The following is a 21,629-nucleotide window of genomic DNA, read 5'->3' as shown; positions in this document are numbered from 1 at the left end:
CAGGGCTTGGGGAGGTGTGAGAGGAGCATAAACGGAGGCTTCCAGGAGAGGTCAGGCATGGGAGGCAAGGCTTTGAGGGGCCCGTGAGGTCTCTCCTAGGGGTGATCGGAGCCTCAGGGGAGGAGGTCAGCAGTGGGGGAAAGATGGGCTCAAATCTGGGTGTGACACAGTCACATCACAGGCTGATACAGCACTAGCTGATGCACTATTTTTAAGTGTTTTTTAGTACATTCACACTTGTGCAACCATCACCACTATCGAATTCCATAACATTTCCATTGGCTCAAAAAGAAACCCTATAGCCATTAGCAGTCACTCCCTGACCCTCCATCCTCCAGCCCCTGGCAACCACTGATCTCCTTTCTATCTGCATAAATTTGCCTATTCTGGCCATTTCATGTAAATAATCAAACAGTGTACAGCCTTTGTGTGTGGTCTCTCACTTAGCATAATGTTTTCAAGGTCCATCCCTGTTATCACATGTATCTGTACTTCACTCCCTTTGATGACTGAATATCATATAGACTTTGGCAAAGTTATGAGTGACAATATTAATTGCACGTATTTATTTAGCCAACACTGGTCAAGTACTACTGAGAAGCCAGAGAGTCTCATAGCCCTGCTCCCAGGTGGGGTCCAGAACAGAGTAGGTGCTTAATTACAGAGTGAGTGAGTGGATTGAACAGAAAGACCCTCTCACGGAGGGTGTAGCCTGGGGACTATAGTGAAGAGAGAGTATAGGGGGGAAAATGGTGATGGACAGAGACTTGTCTTGGGCGGTGAACACAGAATACAGTGTACAGATGATGTGCTGTAGAATTGTGTACTGAAACCTTTATGATTTTGTTAACCAGATACATATATATCTTTATTGATTTCAGAGAGAGGAAGGGAGAGGGAGAGAAAAACATCAGTGATGAGAGAGTCATTGATTGGCTGCCTCCTGCACGCCCCTGACTGGGACCGAGCCCGCAACCTGGGCATGTGCCCTGACGGGGAATCGAACCACAATCTCCTGGATCCTAGGTCAATGCTCAACTGCTGAGCCACGCCAGGCTGGGCAATAAAAATATCGTTTTTAAAAAAGAGAGAATGACATATCAAGCCCTCCCCAGTCACCCTACTTGACCTCGCTTATCTCCAGGGGCCTAGAGGAGGGACTCGTGCTGACCACTCCAATCAGAAGCAGCAAAGATAACGGCGGACTCCAAGCGCTGGTATGCTAGAGCCAGTACATACCTATCTCCAGAGCTGATAGCTAATGTTGCAAGCTGCTTATTAAGCACAGCATTCTCTATATTAAATTATATCACTTCCCATTGAATACATTCTATCAAAAACAAAGGTCAAGCTGCTTATTAAGCACAGCATTCTCTATAATTAAATTATATCACTTACCATTGAATACATTCTATCAAAAACAAAGGTCATGAATGCTCACAATTCATCACTCCCAGAGTGTTTTACTACATCTTACTATTCTCTCTCTCTCTCTCTCTCTCTCATTTATATCTATTCTGTCTGTATGGAGGAATCATCTTTAGGTGTTGGGCTGTGTATCTCCTTCGGAAGGTTCAGTGATATCATGTTGGTTGCTTGAAATTGACCACAGTGGGAGTAGTTACACCATAGACATTGGCAAATTCTACCAACCAGGGGCCTTTCCTCCAGAGAGCTGGTGGTTAAGAGCTTGCAGGATGCCCCTCGTCCTGAAACAGGAGAGCAGAAGGTTGGGACAAGTCCTCAATTTGGGAGTACTGTCCACAGGGACATTCGGGAAATCCATGGGGGCATTTTTAGGTGTCACGGTGGTTGTCCAAAGCTATCACCGCATTTAGTGACTGAGGGCCAGGGCTAAGAGTTACACAGCGAAGAATCATCCCACATCCACATGACTTTTTAATGTCCTGTCAGGCATTCTTTTATTTTTTTATATTTATTGATTTGAGAGAGAGAGAAGAAAGGAGAGAGAAACATCGGTTTGTTGTTCCACTTATTTATGCATCATTGGTTGGTTCTTGTATGTGCCCTCCCTAGGGATCGAACCCACAACCTTGGTATATGGGGATGACACTCTAACCAACTGAGCCACAGTAGCCAGGGCACCTGTCAGACATTCTTATAGGCGAAAAATCTGCTTATATGTCTCTGAGCCCAGAATCTGCTTCGTGTATGTTACAAGGCTCCCTTGCTTCCTTTTTCCCTGCCACTGAATGCTCGGGGAACACGGGTCATTTGTCCTGTGACTGTCCCACATTCTGGACTTGGCTGACTGTGTCCTCATGGTGTCGGTGTCGACTCACTGGCAATTCTATCCTCTTGTTTTCTGAGAACTGGAGATTACAGTGAGAGGATGGATCAGATTCAGCCTCTTTTGGGGGGGCAAGGGAGTGGAGATTGGTAGACAGTGCAGGGAGACTCCAGTGCTTGTCCCTCTTGCAGTGTTAAGATTGCTGGGGGCTCTGGCGGTGCCCACCTCATGCCGCCCAGCACAGTCCTCGTCAGTCCTGCACTTGATTTTGGCAGCGGTAGACAAGCATTGTCTGGACCCATGATGTTCCACTAGGGGATGCAAAATGGTCATTTCCTAAGAGAATCTTTTTTGAAGTAAGGAAAACAGAAAAGTTGCTATTTGCCAGGTGTTTTTCCAAGATTGGGGCCTGCCTGGTTTCAGATTCCAGCTTCTATGACTTTCTAGCTGTGTGACCTTGGGCAAGTTCCTTCACCTCTCTGTGCCTTGGTTTCCACCTCTGTACCACAGGGCTACTAAGAGTGTCTACCTCACAGAGCTGTGAAGATGGAATGAGGTTAGTCCAGGTAAGTGCTAACAGTTGTTTGCCCAAATAAAGAAAGACCCCTGAAAGGGCTGAGTCGGCCGGCAAGAGCCTGGCCCAGTTGAACTCTGCCCCCCTCTTCCAGGCTGCCTTCCAGGCCTGCTGCTCAGCAAGCAGGCGGGGAGGGAGGATGGGTTCCACCTGGCTCCCGCAGCCCAGTCACCCCGCCTCCTCTCAGCTTCAGGAGCACAGGTAGATCCTGGGCGGAGTTTATCGGCTGAGAGTAAGGTCTGTTCTGGAGATCCCTGAGTGAAGGGCTGCCGCGAAGGGGAGTGAGCACGCTGAGCCTCCCTCCAGGACACCTGTCATCCTCTCCCTGCTTCCTGCAACCAGAACCAGGTGAGAGATGGTGGGGTGGGGTGGGGTGGGGTGGGGGGTTCGCAGCCTGGAGTGCGCCCCCACACACACACACACACACTGGGCAGAGAGCTGGGAACAGACTTGAACGCAGGCATTTGGCAACTGGAGACTCAGTCGTCCCTTCCTGGGTCTCTGATCCCCTCTGCGGTGCACCCCGACCTCGGGCCTCCCAAAGCAGATGGAGGGTCCGTCCCTGGCCGCCCAGGCTCCCACCTGTCCTGCTCCCAGCACACAGGCTGTCTGACCTCCAAGCCGGTGCATGCCCTCCTCGGCTCCCTTCCCTGCCTTCCTTGCAGATCTATTACATGAGTGCCCACCCACTGTGTCACCTCCCCCACCTCAGGCCACCTGCTCCCTCCCCCCATTCCCTCTCCCTCCTGCCACCAGTTTCCTGCCACCTACTGAAAAAGGAACATGCAGATGGAAAAGGGCAGGGCAGTAGGAACCAGCGCTTCCTGTTCCCCTCTTGGGGTCTGCTCCCCTCCCCTCGGGAGGCCTGGCAGGACCCACCACAGCCCCACCACAGGCCCCGGGGTCCTTGGAGACCCCAGGCTGCCACCCCCGCTGCCAGGCCTGCCTTCGCTCTGGAGCCGGCTGGATCTCTGGCTCCCTAATCTCCTCCTGAGTCACCCCTTCCGTTCTAGGCCTGAGAATAAACTTGGGGATTTCAAAGTGGCAGCTCCACATTTGTCTCAAGCTCTTGCCCAGAGCTGTGATTATAGTGCAAATTTCGGGGAACAGGGATGGAGGGGAGCAGGAACAGGCAGCTGGGTGGGGATGAATTGGGTGACCTGAGTGTGCCAGGGGGGTGGAGGCTGGGAAGGGGGTAGGGAGGGGCTCTCAGAGCAGATGGAATCCAGCTGCCCGTTGGAGGGTGTGACACGGCAGTGCGTGGGAAGGAGGGGGAGGGGTTATTCTGTGGGATCAGCTGGTGACCTTGCCTAAGTGTGGTGATGGGGGGAGAGGAAGCCCTGGGAGGGCTGTGATCAGGGGAGGGGCAGGGCCAGCTCTGGGTGTGAGGACAGAGGTGGGGGAGCCAGGAGGCTGGAGTCAGGCTCCAGAGGGGAGAGGATGAGGCCGAGTCTGGGATAGAGAAGTGGGCGAGAGGAGTGGACAAGGTGTGAGTTAAACTAAAGTATCAGCATATGTCGTGGCCCCATTTTTCTGAGGGACCTGGAGGCCGGATTCCTTATTTAAAGTTGGGCCTTCTTTCCATTCTGTGTCCTACTGCCACCTCCTAAGGACACCCCCCAGGAAACCTGGGTGGAGGAAGGGACTGGGACCTCTCCTCTTATCACAGCCCTCACACCTGGCCCGATCCCATACAGAACAGCACATTTTGCTTTGTCTGTGATAATATCAGAAATTTACTGCATGTGTACATGTGCTAAGCACTGTTTTACTCCTCAGAGAGGTGAAGTCATTTGCCTAGAATTTCACAGCTGATGAGCGTGGAGGCCTGAAATGAGCAGCTTGTGGCTAAAGGGTGTGGTCCATGAGGAAAGGGGCCTTATCTGGAACTTGTGGGAGATAAGATAGAATCTCCTGCTTAGGAGATTTCCACTGTGCTGTGAAATGAAATTTATTCAGCAAACCCAGCCTTCCCAGCTCCATTCATTCAAGTCCAATGGGGTGGAAAGGGTTGTACCACCCAGGAGCCTATTTCTGGTTGGGCTCAACACCTGGGAGTGACCCAAGGGGGCCCAGACCCCCACCAGAGTTGGTTAAGTTCAGATTCAGGCACCTAGTTGACAAGCCTGAGTTTCTTCTAGAAAGATGACTTTCATTCGATCTTTAGAGGGCTCTGAAGCTTTGAGTGACTATAATTCAGAAGCAGGGACGTTGCTAAGTTAGGTCCCATGCCAACTTTTATTAGCCATTAGTAACCTTGAACGGCCACACCTGCATAGCTTCTGGCTCAGCCAGGTTATACCTTACTTGATTTAGCCCCGATGTTCTCTTAATGGCCATTTGGTTCAATACTTTGACCAGGAACTCAGGCCCTGAGTCTGACCAACTGGAAATCTTTTGTCTCTAATCTTTGCATGGAGCTTCCAGGATGCCCGGCAAATTAGCGCCAGCTCAGAAGGAAAAGTTTTTAAAAGAATGGTTGGGCCCTGGCCGGTGTGGCTAAGTGGTTAGAGCGTTGGCCTGTGCACCAAAGGGTTGTGGGTTCGGTTCCCAGTCAAGGGCACATACGCAGGTTGGGGGTTGGATCCCGGGCTGGGGCGTGTATGGGAGACAACCAACCAATGTGTCTCTCTCACACGTTTCTCTCTCCCCTTCCCTCCCTTCGACTGTCTCTAAAAATCAATGGAAAAAATTTCCTTGAGTGAAGATTAAGAAAAAAAAATTGTGGGTGGGAACCTCCCATTTACCGGAAAGGAATAGGGAAGTCTAGTCTCTGGAAGAGCTGGGAGAGCAGGAGGCCCTCCCTTTGGCTCCTCCCCCCCAGGTGACCTCATTCCCGGCACTCAGGGTCACATCTTGCTCAATCAGTGGCCAAACCTGGATTTTGACTGTGGCAACCTGGCACAGGTGTGTGTCCGGCTTGACTGCAGAGTGACAGAGCCCACCAATCACTTCTAGCTGTGCTCTTTAGTGATAATAAAGTAACGATGCCAAGCGACAATTGTTCTACTTCTCCTGGGTTTCTAGCCACATCATGGGGGGTCGGAACCAATTCACTTCCTTCTCTCCTTTCCTTCCAGCTGCTCTGCTTCAGCTCAGCAACCACATCTTTGAAGTAGCATCCTTTTGGGGACCTTTGATTTGTCCTAAGGGTTCCCAGACGACAGATTAATGAACTTCACTCTACAAACCACTGGTTCAAGTTTTAAGTCCCGGGATGGGGAATTCTCCTACCTCCTGTGATACCATAGTGAGTCCCCAGTGTTCTCGAAAGGTCTGTGCTATGCAACCACCCCACTCCCGACTGATTTCTGTTGCAACCAGAGTTGAAAAGAACAGGTTGTGCCCTGGCCAGTTTGGCTTAGTGGTCAGAGCACCAGGCTCCGGGGTCGATTCCCAGTCAAGGGCCTGTACCTGGGCTGCAGGTTTATCCCTGCCCTGGTTGGCAACCAATTGATGTTTCTCTCCCTCTCTCTTCCCTTCTTCCCTCCCTTCTACTCTCTCTAAAAAATCAATGGAAAAAATATCATCCTCCTCGGGTGAGGATTTAAAAGACAATTTTTTAAAGCCAGCCAGTGTGGCTCAGCGGTTGAGCATTGACCCATGAACTAGGAGGTCATGGTTCGATTCCTGGTCCGGGCCCAGGGCACATGCCCAGGTTTCGAGCTCGGTCCCCTGGTAGGGGCATGCAGGAGACAGCCGATGAATGAGTCTGTCTCATCATTAATATTTCTATCTGTCCCTCTCCCTGCCTCTCTCTAAAATCAATAAAACAATTGAAAAAAAAAAAAAAGAACAGTTGTATAGTTGCTCAAAGGGCTTTTCCGTGATTTCTTGGCCAGGAAGTGTGGTTCTATTGAGACTCTGTACATCCGTTTCGTGGTTACCAGCTCCCTCTGCCTCAGCCCGACACTGGCCTGTCCCAGCTGCCCTAGGTGGTCTCATAGAACGTTATCTGGTTTTATGCCTGGTTCCAGGCACAGCTCATAAAATCGTGAGTGATAAGACTGATAGGAGTGTTTATTGTTCTGATTCAGAGACTCTAGATAGCTTTAGGGTGGGGTTGGGTCACCAGAAAAACCAAGTCTTGGTTAGAAGATTGAAACTTTCAGCCTCACCCCTCAACTTCTGGGAAAGGGATGGAGTTAATCACCAATAGTCAATGATTTAATCAATCACACCTACATAATGAAACCTCCATAAAAACCCTAAACCTCTAACACCTGCCCACCCATGAGCCTGGAGGTTGTGCACCCCAGCTCCACGAGGACAGAAGCCCCTGCTCAGGACCCTTCCCGATCAACACCCTGTGTACCTCTCCTGGCTGTTCATCCTTATTAGAAATGGCAGTCAAGTCCTTCCTGAGTTGTGTGGGCCTTTCTGGCAAATTACCAAGCCTGAAGAGGGGGTCAGTCAGAGTGTGAGTGCCGGGGACTTGTGATCGGTATCTGAAGTTGGGGGCAGTCTTGTGGAACTGAACTCTTTGACTTGTGGGATCTGATACTAACTCCAGGTAGATATCAGGATTGACGTGAATTGTTGGACACCCAGTCGGTGTCAGGAGGGGAAAAAACACCCTCTTATGTGCCATCTGTCTTCTGAGCCTTTTAGTAAAAATTCTCAAGAGAAAATTGGCCATCAGCTTACAGAGCAGCCTGCACTTGCCACAGGCCACAGCCAGCGAGGGGAGCCGCCAGGCGCAGCCTCCTCTGTCCGGGCGGGCGGGCCGGCCAGGCGGCCGAGTTCCTGATGGGCCGGGCCGTTTCCCTTCAGAGGGGATTCAGACAGGCAGGGCGCGGAGGACGGGCAGCTCCGGAAGCCGGATCCCCAGGAAACGGTAGGTTCGTACACTGTACTCACCATCTACAGACACCCACATACATGTATCACAGACCGCAGACACACACAATTGAACGTGCAATAAGGATGCGCATGATGTATGCCCACTCATATATACGCTCACACACACAGCCACGTGTCCCCAGCCACCTGCACGCTCTGTAGTACACACCCATATACGTACACGACATATACATACCCACAGAATACAACGTACATGTCTGTGTGCAAACACACATAAACAGCGTTAGCCAGATACACACCATACACATGTGCGCAAACATATTCATGCAACGCATGTGCCATGTGCGCACAATACATAATACCCACGTATGTAAAGGCACGCGTGAACCGGAGGTAAACACCCCGCACACGCAGCTGAGCGCTCCCCCTCACGCCGCGAGGAGCGGCCGCCCCGCAGCTGACGCCCGCTCTCCGCCCGCAGCCATGCTCAGCCCGCAGGGGCCCTGGCTGGCCTCGGTGGCCCACCTGGCGCTCTTCGTCTTCGCCGCCTCCACCCTGGTCCACCTCCAGCAGCGGCTCGTGCGGACTAAGGCGGCGTCCACGGCGCTACTCCGGCCGGAGCCCCCGGAGCCCCCGGAGCCCACGCGGCCCGCGGCGCGCGGCATGTGGACCATCAACGCCATCGGCCGCCTGGGGAACCAGATGGGCCAGTACGCGACGCTGTACGCGCTGGCCAGGGCCAACGGGCGGCCGGCCTTCATCCCCGCGCAGATGCACGGCGCGCTCGCCCCGCTCTTCAGGATCACCCTGCCGGTGCTGCACGACGCGGCGGCCGGCCGGATCCCCTGGCGCAACTACTACCTCAACGACTGGATGGAGGAGCAGTACCGCCACATCCCCGGCGACTACGTGCGCCTCACGGGCTACCCCTGCTCCTGGACCTTCTACCACCACCTGCGCCCCGAGATCCTGCGGGAGTTCACGCTGCACGACCACGTGCGGGAGGAGGCGCAGCGCTTCCTGCGCGGCCTGCGGCGCGGCGGCCGCCGGCCCGGCACCTTCGTGGGCGTCCACGTGCGCCGCGGGGACTACGTCCGCGTCATGCCCGAGGTGTGGAAGGGCGTGGTGGCCGACCGCGGGTACCTGCAGCAGGCGCTCGGCTGGTTCCGCGGCCGCTACCCCTCGCCCGTCTTCGTGGTCACCAGCAACGACATGGCCTGGTGCCGGGAGAACATAGACGCCTCCCGGGGCGACGTGGCCTTTGCCGGCGACGGCGTGGAGGCCTCGCCGGGCAAGGACTTCGCGCTGCTCACGCAGTGCAACCACACCATCATGACCATCGGCACGTTCGGGGTCTGGGCCGGCTACCTCGCGGGCGGGGAGACCGTCTACCTGGCCAACTACACCCTCCCGGACTCGCCCTTCCTCAAAGTCTTCAAGCCCGAGGCGGCCTTCCTGCCCCACTGGGTCGGGATCGCCGCGGACCTGTCCCCGCTGCTCAAACACTGATGCCAGCCTGGCCCGGGCCCCCTTCTTCTCCGGCCCCCCAAGATCAGGTCCAAGGCGCGGGCGGCGCCCTATTACAGGTGCCAGGACTCCTCCCTCGTGCGCCCCAAGGCTTGCGGCTGCAAGTCACAGAAGTCCCAAGGAACTTGTTTAATTAACAAATTCATGTGACCAGAGGCGGCACACCTCCAGGGTTGGTTAACTCAGCAGCCCAGCAATGTCCTCGGTGCCCCAGTTCTATCCATCTTTTTTTTAATATATATTTTTTAATTTATCGATTTTAGATAGAGAAACATCCATTTGCTGTTCCACTCATTTATGCGTTCGCTGGTTGCTTCTTGTATGTGCCCTGACGGGGCATCAAACTGGCAGCCTTGGGGCACTGGGGCGATGCTGTAACCGGCTGAGCCACCCGGCCAGGGCCCAGTTCTCTTCACCTTGTTGAACTGCTACTATCTCCTCTTAGACTGGCTCCCTTGTGGTCCCAAGAGGGCCACCACATACCCAGGTATCACGTGCAAACAACCTCTTCCCGAGGCAGCAAAAACAGGCTCATTCTCGTCCTGGATCCCTTCTGAAGAGTAAAAGAAACCTTCCAAAGCCTCCAGCAACTGCCCCTCGTATCTCACTGACCAGAAGCGTGTCACATGTCCATGTGACCCAGTACAAGACAAGATGAAGGACACCCTGGGGTTGGCTTGGCTTCCCCTCATAAAGCTTTGCCCGTGCAGCTGAGAAGTTGATGTGCCTCCTGTGAAGAACATGCGGCTTACAGAGAGAAAATCGGGGTGCTCTTACCGAGGACAGAGCAGGAAGCCCGGGACTGCTGCGCAGGTCGTTCACCACACAAAGGTATCTGGCCAAGAAGGCACGCGGGGCCTAAATGGAGCCACAATCTACTCCAAGGCGCGTGTGCTTGGGACCATGCCCACCCAGAGGGCTTTTTTTATCTAGTTAGTCCGCCCAGAGGGGGAGCATTTCCTCCAGTTTTCACGAGAGGGACATATCGGCTAGTAGCTGGTGCACATCCAAGACCAGGAGCCTAGTGCCCAGGGTGGTTATTGTTGAGAACTCAGAGACCGGCCTGGCTCAGTAAGCCTGAGGAGAGCCCATTCATTCTTTCAGTAAATGTTTGTGGTGGTGAACCTAACCGAGTCCCTGCTCTCAGGGTTGCGTTAACAAAACAAAGTGGTTTTAAATGACAGCAATTTATGATTTCCTACAATGCTGTGGGTCAGCTGGGTGGTTCTCAGCTCCATGCAATGTTGGCTGAGGTCTCTCACGCAGCTGCATTTCTATGGAGCTCAGCTGGAGCATCTTGGTCCCCTCTGTGTGGCCTGTCCTGCAGGATAGCTTAGTCTTCCTCACAACACAGCTCTCGCTTGTTTGCTAAGAACACTCACTCTTGGAGCTCTCATCATCATCGCGTAAGAAATCCAACTATCTGAAGCTGCCATGCTGTAAGGAAGCCCAACAACAATGAGTGGCCACATGTATCCCAGTTAACAGTCTCAGCTGAGGCCAACTTCAACTTGTTTCCCTCCAAGCATCAGGTATGTTAGTGAAGAAGCCTGCCGATGATTCCACAGTTGTTCAAGTCAAGGACAGAGGGAGGAATATCCCTATCATTTTTAGGGATCCAGTTGAGCTTCCTAACAGCACGTTGCAGAGATAAGCCATATCTGAATCCCTCATTCACAGATTCTGTGAACATAATAATATGACTGTTTCATGCCACTAAGTTTTGGGGTAATCTGTTATGTGGCCATAGATAATGGGAACAAACTGAATAAACTATTCTCTGTATTTGCAGACATTTTCATGACTTTGGCATGAATGTGGCCAACATGAACTTCACCACCTCACTTGAAATCTCATGTGCAAAGGTCCTGTGGTGGGGGGAAGTCTAGTTATACATGAGAGTGAAATTAGACCAGTGGCTGGAGCACATGGAGCCAGATATGGGTGGAGAAGTTAGCAGGGTCAGACCCTTAAAGATCTTGTGTACCATGACAAGGACTTTGGGTTTTATTCTAGGATCAATAGGAAGCCATCAGAGGGTTTAAATTAGGGAAATGACATGATCTGATTTTCTGTGTGAATATACCTAGCTTCAGTGTCGAGAAGGGACTGTAGGGACAAGGTTGAAGCAAAGAGACCAATGAGAAGGCTATTGTAATATTCCCAGCAAGTAATCATGGTGGACCAAGGAGATCATGGTGGAACTCATGACAAGTCTCATTTCAAGGGCCCAGCAGAGACTCTCAGTGTCTCTCTGCCAGTTTCACATTCCTGAACGAAACAATCTGATTGCCTCAATTAGACTGATGTTTGAGTCAAGCATCTACCATGGACCAGTTACTGGAGGCCATGGGGAAGGCTCACCTAAAACAAGCATGGCAGCCATGTTTGGTTCCAGAGAAGGTAATGAAAGAATGTAAGGATTAGGAAGATGCTCCCAAAGTGGGGACATGGGGAAAAAATGTGCTGCTCACATTGCAGTGACTGAAGCAAGCTGTGGGGTCACACCCCATTTCAAAGTGGACGAGCAAGAGTAAGCCGCCCGTCCACATGCCCCACATATTTATGCTCAGCCCAAATGTCTACCCTGCATCTCCTACAGGCTCCCACAGGCTCCCTGGGTGGCTCTCTTGGCGCAAAAGATTCTATTGTATTGACTATGGCACATGCGTTCTCCAGCTGAAGGTTTTTAGGTTATTTGCTGATTTTTATTGCTATAAATAATGCCACGGAGCCCTGATCAGGCGACTCAATGGGTTGGAGAGTTGTCCCATGCACCAACAGGTTGCGGGTTTGATTCCCAGTCAGGGCACTAGGTTGCAGTTGGGCTCCTTACAGGAGTCAGCCAATCAATATTTCTCTCTCACATGGGTGTTTCTCTCCCCCCCCCCTCCCTAAAATCAATAATAATAATAATGCCAAGGAGAATGTCCTTGTCATTTATCTCTATTGGCTGTAGTGGGAAATCTTTATGTATGCGTACCGATATTACTTTTTTAGGATATATTAATAGGAGTGAAATTGCTGGGTAATAGCATATACATTTCAACTCAGTACTGCTGTGTGACTTGAGACAATTTTATGTTCGGTCCAACCATGTATGAATGCCCACTCTCCCACAGTCTGGAGATCATGGGATGGCAGTGTGGTGCTGGGGACCCCCTGGGGCTGCTCAGGACTCCCCAGCTGACTTCCTGCTTCCTTTGCCCCCACTGGTCCAACCCTCTGTTTTCCCTACCCTCTGGGGGAGGCTTAGCCCTCTTCCCAGGGGCAGGAGGGAGGGACTGAAATGTCCAGAGAAGGGCTGGGTGACAGGACTCAGTGAAGAGTGCAGGATCCAAGCCCTTCCCTCAGGTTCTGGGTTCAAACTCGCACACTCCACCCATGCCTGGGCCTTCTTTCAAATCTCCACCTTCCAGAGAATTCCCAGGCCGCCCTACCCCTGACTGGGGCTGTTCACAGGCCCCATGGGCTCTCAGCCCAAGGCTTCCCTCTTCTGGACACAGGAGAGACGGAGACAGTGACAAGGCCTCAGAAGAGCCAGATGGAGATGTGACCAGGTTAATGGAGATAGAGTCATGGAAGTGTCCAAAGGGAAATGAGACAGGAAGCCCGCCACACCGCTTCCTGATGTTGCTAGGGCTGAGTGCATGCACCCCCTCCCCACCAGATTTCAGCCTGACATGAAGGGTCCTGCGAGACCCAGCTGCCACCCACCTTCTGCTCCAGGCACCCTGACCTCACAAGGTCCCCACACAGCGGTGCCTTCGCACCCTGAGGCCTTTGCATGTTCTTCTGCCTCTACAAGGATGGGTCTTCCAGGTGCTTCCTCTGACCAGCTCTCCCGGTGCCTTAAGAGTCAGCAAAGTCCTTTCCCTGAGCCCTCTGTCCACTTCCCCACGGCATCCGGTCTTTCCCAGGAGTCATGCCCTGCGATCCCGTGTGTCCCTGCCATGAAAATCCTTATCACCTGCATTCTCTCTCTTTGCAAACGTCTGAGCTTCACCGAGCAGAGATTGAGGCTCTGGTTTTTCAACTCTAAGGACACATGCTGTGGACTCATTAATCTGATTGAAAACCTCACTCCAACACCCCCCATCTGTGTGACACTGGCCATATCACTCCCCTTCTCTGATCTTCCATTTTTTCATCTGGGGGGGAGGGGTGTGTGTGTGACAAATCCTACCTGATGTGTTCTGAAGACACCAAAGACTGCCTTTGCTCCATGGTACTGAGCATCGGTTTCCTTGCCTTTTTTATGGGAGTCTCTAATGTCCACCAGCTTTACACACATTGAGGCACTAGGATTGTCGATCAGAAGCTGCCAATGGCCTTAATATTCATCGGCACGTCTCACATGCCAGGTCCAGTTTGTAGACAATCTCAGTGAACACTCCCCCCCCCCCCCCGGGCTGTATACAGAAGAAGAAACTGGCAGCAAGACAAGGGGCATCGCTGGCTCTAGGTCCTGTCACATGTGCTGCTCTGTTTTCCTTTTCCACCTGTAGTGGATGGACACTGTTGGTGGCCAGCCCAGGTCCCCTTATCAGTTCTGTTCCCCCAGCCCCCAGCTACTGTGAGCTTTGTGCATTAATCAAGCCTTTTTCTTCTTCTGTCTTTGTGGTTCTTTGACATCTGGGGCCTTGCTGCCACTGGATGCCAGTTCCTGGAGGTAATAAAGACCTCACCTGCGCATAGGCCTTTCCTATGCAAACCAAGCAACCCACAGCCCAGGCTCCCAACCACCTCCCTTTTCAAGGGTTTATACTCCAGAACATGATTCCTTGGCCTGATCACCCCCAGGCAACTCAGGGCACCCAAGAGCCTGCTAAAATTACTCACACTAGCCAATCGGAAGCCTGCTTACCCTGCCTCATCTGTTCCTTCTTGAGGAAACCACAATAAGTGCTCTTGCCCACGGTTCCCCTTTCTCCCTCTGCCTCCTGGCTGACCCTGGGGCTTCCCCGTGTGGCCCTGCATGGCCTGGAGCATTCCCTTCTTTTGGGATCTGTGAGAATAACAAACTACCTTTCCAATGGTAATCATCTCCTGATCTGTTGACCAAACCATACCTAAATAATAATAATATCTACATTTATTTTAAAGATATCTTTATTGATTTCAAAGAGAGGAAAGGAGGGGGAGAGAGAGAGATGGAAACATCAGTGATGAGAGAGTCATTGATCGGCTGCCTAGCCCGCAACCTGGGCATGTGCCCTGACCGGGAATCGAACCCTGATCACCTGGATCCTAGGTCGATGCGCAACCGCTGAGCCATGCCTGGCCGGGCAATAATATCTACATTTTAAAACACTTTGCTGCTAACAAATTACCCAGTGACCTTCTTCCCAGGATTGTCCTTGGGGTCAAAGTGCTTGAGAGTTTGTGCCTCAGCCCCTTCTGAGGACCCATAGCCCATGACTAACTAGAGGGCTATAGTAGTAAATCTCCAAATATGGCCCCCAATGACCATGCCACTCCCATCCCCATATTAAGTAGTCCCCTCCCATATTCAGCCTGGGTTGGCCTGACTTGCATTTACCAACAGCAAATGGTGGGAGTGCCGAGCCGGGCGTGGCTCAGTGGTTGAGCTTTGACCCAGGATCCAGGAGATCGCAGTTCAATTCCCGGTCAGGGCACATGCCCAGGTTGCAGGCTTGCATGCAGGAGGCAGCAGATCAATGATGACTCATCATTGACATTTCTATCTCTCTCTCTTCCTCTCTCTGACATCAATAAAGATATATTTTTAAAAAAAGAAAGAAAATGGTGGGAGTGACATTATGCCTGTCCCAAGCTTAGTCTTCAAGAGACTGGCAGCTTCTGCCTTCTCTCCTAGAAATGCTCACATTGGGGAGCCCTGAGCTACCATGTAAGGAGTCTATGCCTCTGTTGGGGATCCCACATGGAGAGGGAGAGCACTGAGACTACATAGAGAACAAGAGAAGTCCAGATGTCCACAGCCCAGTTGCGTCCAGCCTAGCAGCCATCCCTGCCAAGGCACCAGCCGCCCCTGAGCATGCCACCTTGGATTTTACTGCCCTGTTGTTCCTAAGATGACTGCAGCCGTAGTTGACATCATACAGCACTGAAGAACCAGCTCACCGAGCCCAGTCAACGCAGGAAATTGTGAGCAATTAAGATAGATATTATTTTAAGACTAAGTTTTGGGGTGGTTTGTTATTCAGTGATAAAAAACCCAAACTGGGACACCCCCCCCTTTGCCTTAAAGGCCCAGTTCCCTTTGCCTCCAGGTGGGAATGATCCTGCAACTTAATTTATCCTCTGGGATCAGGCTGAAGTTGGGACTTCACCTGACATCTCACTCCTGTTGATCTTCCCCTTCACTGTCCTCTTCCATCCACTCCCTTTTGGTTTCTCCTGGGAGCATTTCTTTAGTAAATCATGGACACGTGAATCTTGTTTCAGAATCTGATCTCAGACATGGCGTTTCTGATTTTCTCATCTCCAACCAGAAGCCAAGGGTCTAGCTCTGGAATCTCCCTCCCCCACTCTTCCCTGACCCTCTCCTGTTTCCAAAAAGCATAGAGCACCTTCCAGATGCACCAGCAACAGGCAGCCACGTAGTAGGTGGGGTGAGAAGAAGACACCCGAGAGGCCTCTGCAGGAAGCAGCAAGCAGCTTGTTTGCCCTGGCCAGCACCGAGGGAAACCTCCCCGCCCCACCACACAACCATGGGGACCCTAGGGAGGGGCGGGCAGGCAAGTCGGGCGGTTGGCATATCAGCAGCAGTGTAGGGGCCGGGTGAAGATGAGAGTTGTTTCTGATTCTGGGTCTGTGGTGGGAGGGAACTCTGCTGGTTGTTCCAGCCCCTCCCTCAGGGAGTCTGTCTCTCTGACCTCCCCATGCCTACCAGTTCTCAGTCCCTGGAAACCCCAGAATCCATCACCACGGACCCTCCAGCAGGTCCCACAGCCGGGTGCCACTGGAGTCAGATAAATCAGCAGAGAAGATGCTGGGGGCTGGGGGGCCACAGCCCAGCGGAGGACCCCCACTCAGAGCTTCCAGCCAGTCCAAGGAGTCCGTGGGGCCCCTGGGAGAGGGGGACGGGGAGTTTGTGGGGGACGGGAGCGAGGAAGAGAAGACAGATGAGAGGCCTTCAGAGTCTGGGGAGAGGGACAGCACGTCGAAGGAGCCAGGGAAGTCCAGGGGGATGGGGGGCAGCAGGTCTGCAGGGGAAGAAATGGAGTGTGAGCTTAGGAAGGCAGCGATCCGGACCCCAGCCCCCTCGGGGTTCCCTGTTTCCAGGAGTCCAGAACGTCAAGCCCCTTTACCCCAAAATCTAGGAGCTCTGCTCTTACCATCAGGCTCCACCTGATCCTCCAGGATGTCATCGATGCCCCGGTTCGGAAGCAACTGCGGACAGGCAGAAGCGGAGTGAACCTGGGACTCGCCTGATTCCTGACCACTGACCGCTGGCCCACCGCCTCTCACCTGCGCCCTCCGGATCGCTTCCTGCAGCTCCTCCTCCAGAGTCGGGGCTGCTGAGGCTGGTGCCGAGGAAGGGGCCGGAGCCGGAGCCGGAGCCGGAGCCGGAGCCGGAGCCGGAGCCGGAGCCGGAGCCGGAGCGGTCACGGGGGTTTCCGCGGCTCGAGAAAGAGGCGGCGGGGGCGACCCTGGGCTTGGCTTGGACTAGAACCCAGAAGACCGGGTTTCTATAAGCCACGCCCACTCGCGACCTGTGGCTCCACCCCCTGGTCCCGTCCCGGCCCTTCACTGCTCGACCCCTCCGGCCACGCCCCTTAGTCTCACTCTCATTGGCTTCTCTTCCCCCCCATTTCCTCTTAGCCACGCCCCCGCGCTTCATTGGTTATTCTTTTTTCGACCTCCCGCCCCGTCCCGCTTTGTCTTCTCCTCATTGGTCCACACGCACCGAGCCCTGTCTTCGGGCGGCTACGAGGGCCTTGGGCCTGAGGCGTGGCCAGGGAGCTCCCGCCGCACATTCCTCGCGCCGCGGCCTCGGCCGCTCCCGGGAAGGGGCGCCTCCGCGCATGCGCTCCAGGAGCATCGACTTGGTCCCTGACACCGGGAGGCCCCGCAGGCGCAGCTGCTGCCGGAGCTCTGGGACCTGGGGCGGGGAAAGGCCGGGTCGGGCGGGCTCCGGGGGCAGGAGGAGGCCGGGGCTGGGCAATTGGAAACAGAGAGGAGGGACTGGGGACCCCGGCTCCCCACACTCACCGTCAGCTCCTCCAGTTTGAGGGTCTGAAGTTCCAACTTGTGTGGAGGAGGCGACGGGTTGGAGACTCCTGGGAGGGACTCGGGGAGGAGCGTGGGCTTCATCCTGGCGATAGTCGTGAGGGGAAAACAGGTTAGAGGAGCACACAGAGAGAAGGCATTCTTGGGTCCTTAAAGGCTGGTGGGACTCGGGAAGAGGCAGGGAAATACGGGCCCAGGATTCTGGGTCTCAGAGGGAGCAAACCCAGGAGGCTAGTTCCTGTGCGAGGGAGAGGGGCGCTGGGGCCCAGACTGCTGAGGCCAGGACTCCTGGGGACTGAAGGAGGAGGGGCTGGGGAGCCGGACCCTTGATTCCTGGGGAAGGAGGGGGCCAAGGGCCAGACTCCCCTGACCCTGGACTCTGGGCTTGAAGGAGGATGCTGAGGGCCTGAGCTGCCCGGAGGACAGAAACAGGGGTCGTACCTAGGAGGTGGCTGCTGTGATTTTGTCTCTTCCCACAGAGGTGGCCCAGGGGGACCCACGGGCGACGCTTTGGCCTGGAGGTCTGCCCTGGACCCTTGTCTTGGCTCTAGGGGCATGTACTGGTGGTATGTTAAGTTCCCCTTGAGATTGGCCTCCCTCCAGTGTTGGGAGATCTTGGGAGACTCCTGAAAAAGCAGGTGATGTCATATGCTTCAGCTCCGTTCCTACTTCCCTGCCCCTGAGCCCCATGGGACAGATGGGGTCAGCTTGACACCATCAGAGAGGGGCAAAAAGGCCAGCAGGAAGGAGGACCAAAGCTAGACTCTCAGGAGGACTTCCCCTCACTCTGGTGGACACTCACCTTCTTTAGGGACCTCCAAGAGCAGCGTTGTGGCTCAGGGTGCAGGACCCCAGAACTGGAGAGGAAAGGGGCAGGGCCCGAGGGCGAGGCTGGGATGGGAGCCAGAGCCGTGCCTGAGGCTGAGATCCACGGATCTGGATCCGAGACTGGAGAGGTGGTGAAGGACCCCGAGAGGCCTTTAGGCAGCAAGCCAGGCAGGGAGGAACAAGGTCGTGTGGGAAGGAGGGTCTTGGAGGCCTCAGATACACCAGCCCCCCTCCTGTGTGGGACAACAGGACCAGGGAGCAAAACCCAAGTGGTGGGAGCTGGGTGCCTGAACTTCTGGATCTATGGGCAGAAGTGCTAGAAATCCAGACTTTTACATTCTCAAGAAAGGCAGGAATTGTGCCCTCAGTCACCAAGGGGTGTGGTGGCTGAGGATCACAGATTTCTGGGGTTTTGCTGGAACAGGGGCGGGGCCAGCACTCCTGGTCTTGGGGAAAGAGAGAAGCCGAAAGCCACGTCCTGAGATCCGTATGTGTGCCAAATGCAGAGTCTGGGACATTTTCTTCTAGGTTCATGCATTTCACTGGAGTGGGAAAAACCAAAGAGCTCCTAGGGGTGGGGTGGTAGAGGACCTGTATTCCTGGGACCTCTGGAGAGGACAGGATGGGATGGATTTCAGTGTCTCCTGGGGCATAGGGACTGAGCCTCAGGAATCAGCAAGGAAATCTGGCAGCTGCACTCCAGGGTGCCCCAGGGGAGTGGGGCCACCATCCCCTCCCTTTCTGGGCCCACACTTACTCGGGTCCTGATACCGTCTGTGGATCCGAAGCTGGAGGACTGTAGAGGGAAGAAGGGAGTGGGAGGAGAAAGGCGGGAAGGGAGTGTCCAGGAGCCTGGCCTGGCAGGCAGTTCGAGCTGCTGTTGGCGGGACATGCGTGCCCAGCCCCCTTACACACACCCCATGCAGGCGGGTGGGCAGGCAGCCTGCTCCCTTTCCTGGGCCTCCTGCCTGCTCCCTGCCAGCAGAGAGCCAAGGGCCAGAGCCATTCTGGGGCTAAGTGCCAGCCAGCGTGCAGGCAGGAGGCAACCCTGCCCCCAACTCCACCTGCCCCCTTCAGGAGTGTGTGCCCACCCCACCCTTGGCACAGTCACCACCTTGGCAGCCTGGCTCGCTTGTACCTCGCCTGCTTTATCCATGCACTCCGCTTTTCACACACTTGCTGCCTTCTGTGCTGCCTCTGGGCCTCCCCACAGTCGCCTCCTCTGCACACCCACCTTCAAATACGCAGGCATTTCCCTGGGCTCTAGCTTTGCATACACACTTCCGTGCATGTGTGTATACCTTCTGACACTCACTCTTCACTCTTGGCTCACTCTGTCTTGCCACTCTTCAAGCCACATTAACACCCTTATTTGCACAATCATGACTTGGTCCCTTTGCACATGTCTGCTCTTTGTACACCTGAACTCTTTTGCACACTCCTTGCTCTTTTGGTTATTGTGTCTTTGCACCCACCCACCCACGTAAGCACACTCATTTGCACACTTAAGTACCTTTTGCCCACTCAGTAAATGACCTCCAGTTTCACTCACTTGCACACTTTCCACCTGCACTGGGACCTAAAGTACAACTTTGACACCTTCAAGGCTTGAAAGCTCACTGTCCCCTCACCCACATTCCCACACTGGCTGCCCAAAGTCTCCACTCTGTGCACTTCACTTTACATGTGTGTCGATTGAAGCCCCTGTTCCTTTACAGTACCTGACCCACTGCCCACTCCTCACTATTCACAAGAGCATCGTACTAGCATTTGCACACTCATTAATCCAACACAACTTGACCCCTTTGCTGGGGCCTCCTTTATGCACAACTGTTCTTTTGCACAGAAAGCACATGCCTCAAGGGTCTCGCCACACCCTCCCACCTCACCCCACCCTGCACACTCCCAGAGTTAGAGTAACCCCCAGATCCAGAGAACCCCTTCCCTACATCTCACCAGATCGGAACTTGGAGCGAATGATTTGGGAGCGCTGAGAGGAAGCTGCCAGGGTCATTGCCAAGGCTGGGATGGGGACCTGGCCTGGAGGGAAGGCAGGACACCCACAGGAAGCAGGGTCAGAAGGGACGTCAGGAGGTTGCCCCTGCACATGAATCCAGCAGGGAAAGAGCCTGAAGGATTCAGAGACAGGATAACTTCTGGATCCTGGGGGAGGAGGGTTCTAGGGATTCAAATTCCTAGGTCTGAGAAAGGAGGCATTGGGGGCCTGGACCCCTGGGAATGAGGGAGGAGGGGTGTAGGAGCCTGGGCTCCTGGGTCTGAGGGAGGGGCAGAGGGCCCCAATTCCTGAAGCCGAAGGGAGAAAGGACCTGGGGTCTGGGATTCCTGGGTTCTAAGAAGGAGGGCACTGGGGCCCTGGTCCCCTGGGTCTATGGAGGGGAGGAAGGAGAAAGGGGTGAAGGGCCACACTCACTACTCTGAGGGGACTGGAATCCAACATCCTTGATCAAGAGGGGAAAGAGACCTGAGAGGTCCCTGGGGCATGGGAAAGTCTCTTCCATCTGCATTTGAGAAGAGAGTGGATGGATGTCAGCCACCGTGGTCCGTGGGGAAGGGACTGGGTCCAGAGAGGGGACAGAAGAGTTAAGATGGGTCTCCCCCACCCCCAACCGCCACCCTATGGGCTTCTCACCGGGTGGGCTCCGGGTAGCTGTGCTCTGGAGCAGGTTGAGTCCCGCGGCCTAGGCTGGAGGCCGCAAGCTCCACCCCACCACCCTAGGACCCCCCCTTTGGGGGCGTGCTGGGAGCCCGCGAAGCGGAGCGGGGAAGACAGGAGCCCCGCCTGGGACCCTGAGAAGGGGCGGGAGCGCGGGCTGAGGGACGGGCGGGGCGGACCTCGGGGTTCCCTGGCTCGCTCCTCCTCGGAGTCCTGGGGCTGCGGGGTCGGGCGGGGCAGCGGCGGGGGACTGACAGAAGCAGGTGCGGGAGAGTGGCGCCGGGTGAGCAGCAGAGGCAGGTGGTCGCGTCCCGACCCCACACGCAGGTGCCACCTGTCGCTTACTTTTTCCCTGACGCAGCAGCAGGAGTCGGATTCGGGGGAGTAAAAAGTTCGAACTGGAGCCCGACTACTGCGCCTGAAGGGTTAGGGGCGTAGGGGGCCCTGCGCCCCCGGGTGTGAAGGAAAGTGGGCGGGGCCTGGGCTCCTGGGCCTGAGCTGGGGGGGGGGGGGGGGCTGGGCGCCCAGACTTGGATACCCGGAACAGGGACCAGAGGTGTTGGGACTCGGCAGTGTGCCCGACCGGCAGAAAGGTCCAGAAGTGGGCTGGGAACCCAGACTCCTGGGTCGGGGGGGGGGGGGGGGGGGCTGGAGTATGGACTTTGGAGATCAAAACGAGAGGATGAAAGAAACAAAACAAAACAAAAAAACCCCGAGAAGATGGCTGGTTCCCACTGGCAGGCCCGAGGGCCTGA

General features: G+C 54.6%; 2 protein-coding genes across 8 annotated transcripts; one reads left to right on the top strand and one right to left on the bottom strand.

Moving 5' to 3' along the window:
• The first annotated feature begins 3,012 nt into the window (after positions 1 to 3,012).
• Positions 3,013 to 10,943, top strand: FUT2 (fucosyltransferase 2 (H blood group)). The gene is made up of 2 exons (XM_081118674.1): positions 3,013 to 3,173; positions 8,110 to 10,943. Exon 2 carries the CDS (start codon positions 8,112 to 8,114, stop codon positions 9,135 to 9,137), a length of 1,026 nt encoding a protein of 341 aa, XP_080974800.1. The 5' UTR covers positions 3,013 to 3,173; positions 8,110 to 8,111; the 3' UTR covers positions 9,138 to 10,943.
• A 3,359-nt stretch (positions 10,944 to 14,302) lies between these two features.
• On the bottom strand, positions 14,303 to 21,021 carry MAMSTR (MEF2 activating motif and SAP domain containing transcriptional regulator). Of its 7 annotated transcripts, none has more exons than XM_081118668.1 (10): positions 20,851 to 21,021; positions 20,632 to 20,719; positions 20,157 to 20,240; positions 18,958 to 18,996; positions 18,175 to 18,350; positions 17,814 to 17,998; positions 17,355 to 17,457; positions 17,050 to 17,244; positions 16,478 to 16,808; positions 14,303 to 16,345 (listed from the first exon to the last, which is right to left on the bottom strand). In XM_081118668.1, the coding sequence occupies exons 2-10, from the start codon at positions 20,717 to 20,719 to the stop codon at positions 16,062 to 16,064; spliced, it is 1,485 nt and encodes a 494-aa protein (XP_080974794.1). In that variant the 5' UTR covers positions 20,851 to 21,021; the 3' UTR covers positions 14,303 to 16,061. The 7 variants fall into 7 exon arrangements, with proteins under 7 accessions (XP_080974794.1, XP_080974799.1, XP_080974796.1 ...); XM_081118673.1 differs by lacking the exon at positions 20,632 to 20,719 and having other exon boundaries at positions 16,478 to 16,532; positions 16,611 to 16,808; positions 18,175 to 18,433; positions 20,851 to 20,914; XM_081118670.1 differs by lacking the exon at positions 20,851 to 21,021 and having other exon boundaries at positions 16,478 to 16,532; positions 16,611 to 16,808; positions 20,632 to 20,739.
• Between the last annotated feature and the right edge of the window lie 608 nt (positions 21,022 to 21,629).

This window comes from Miniopterus schreibersii, assembly GCF_964146895.1.
Source record: "Miniopterus schreibersii genome assembly, chromosome: 18".
NCBI classification, from domain to species: Eukaryota; Metazoa; Chordata; class Mammalia; order Chiroptera; family Miniopteridae; genus Miniopterus; species Miniopterus schreibersii.
The sequence above is the reverse complement of the archived record's forward strand: the minus strand, read 5'-3'. Positions and strand labels throughout refer to the sequence as shown.

Bases quoted from the DNA above. Each gene is read 5' to 3' on its own strand.
- FUT2 (XM_081118674.1), top strand. From the start codon at position 8,112: ATGCTCAGCCCGCAGGGGCCCTGGCTGGCCTCGGTGGCCCACCTGGCG.
- MAMSTR (XM_081118667.1), bottom strand. From the start codon at position 20,725: ATGCAGATGGAAGAGACTTTCCCATGCCCCAGGGACCTCTCAGGTCTC. The intron at 18,351-18,957 runs GTAAGTGTGGGC...TGCTGCCTAAAG, and splicing joins CAGACGGTATCAGGACCCGA to GCCTCTCGGGGTCCTTCACC. The intron at 16,809-17,049 runs GTGCGTGTGGAC...TCTGGGTTCTAG, and splicing joins CCGCCCGAAGACAGGGCTCG to TCCAAGCCAAGCCCAGGGTC.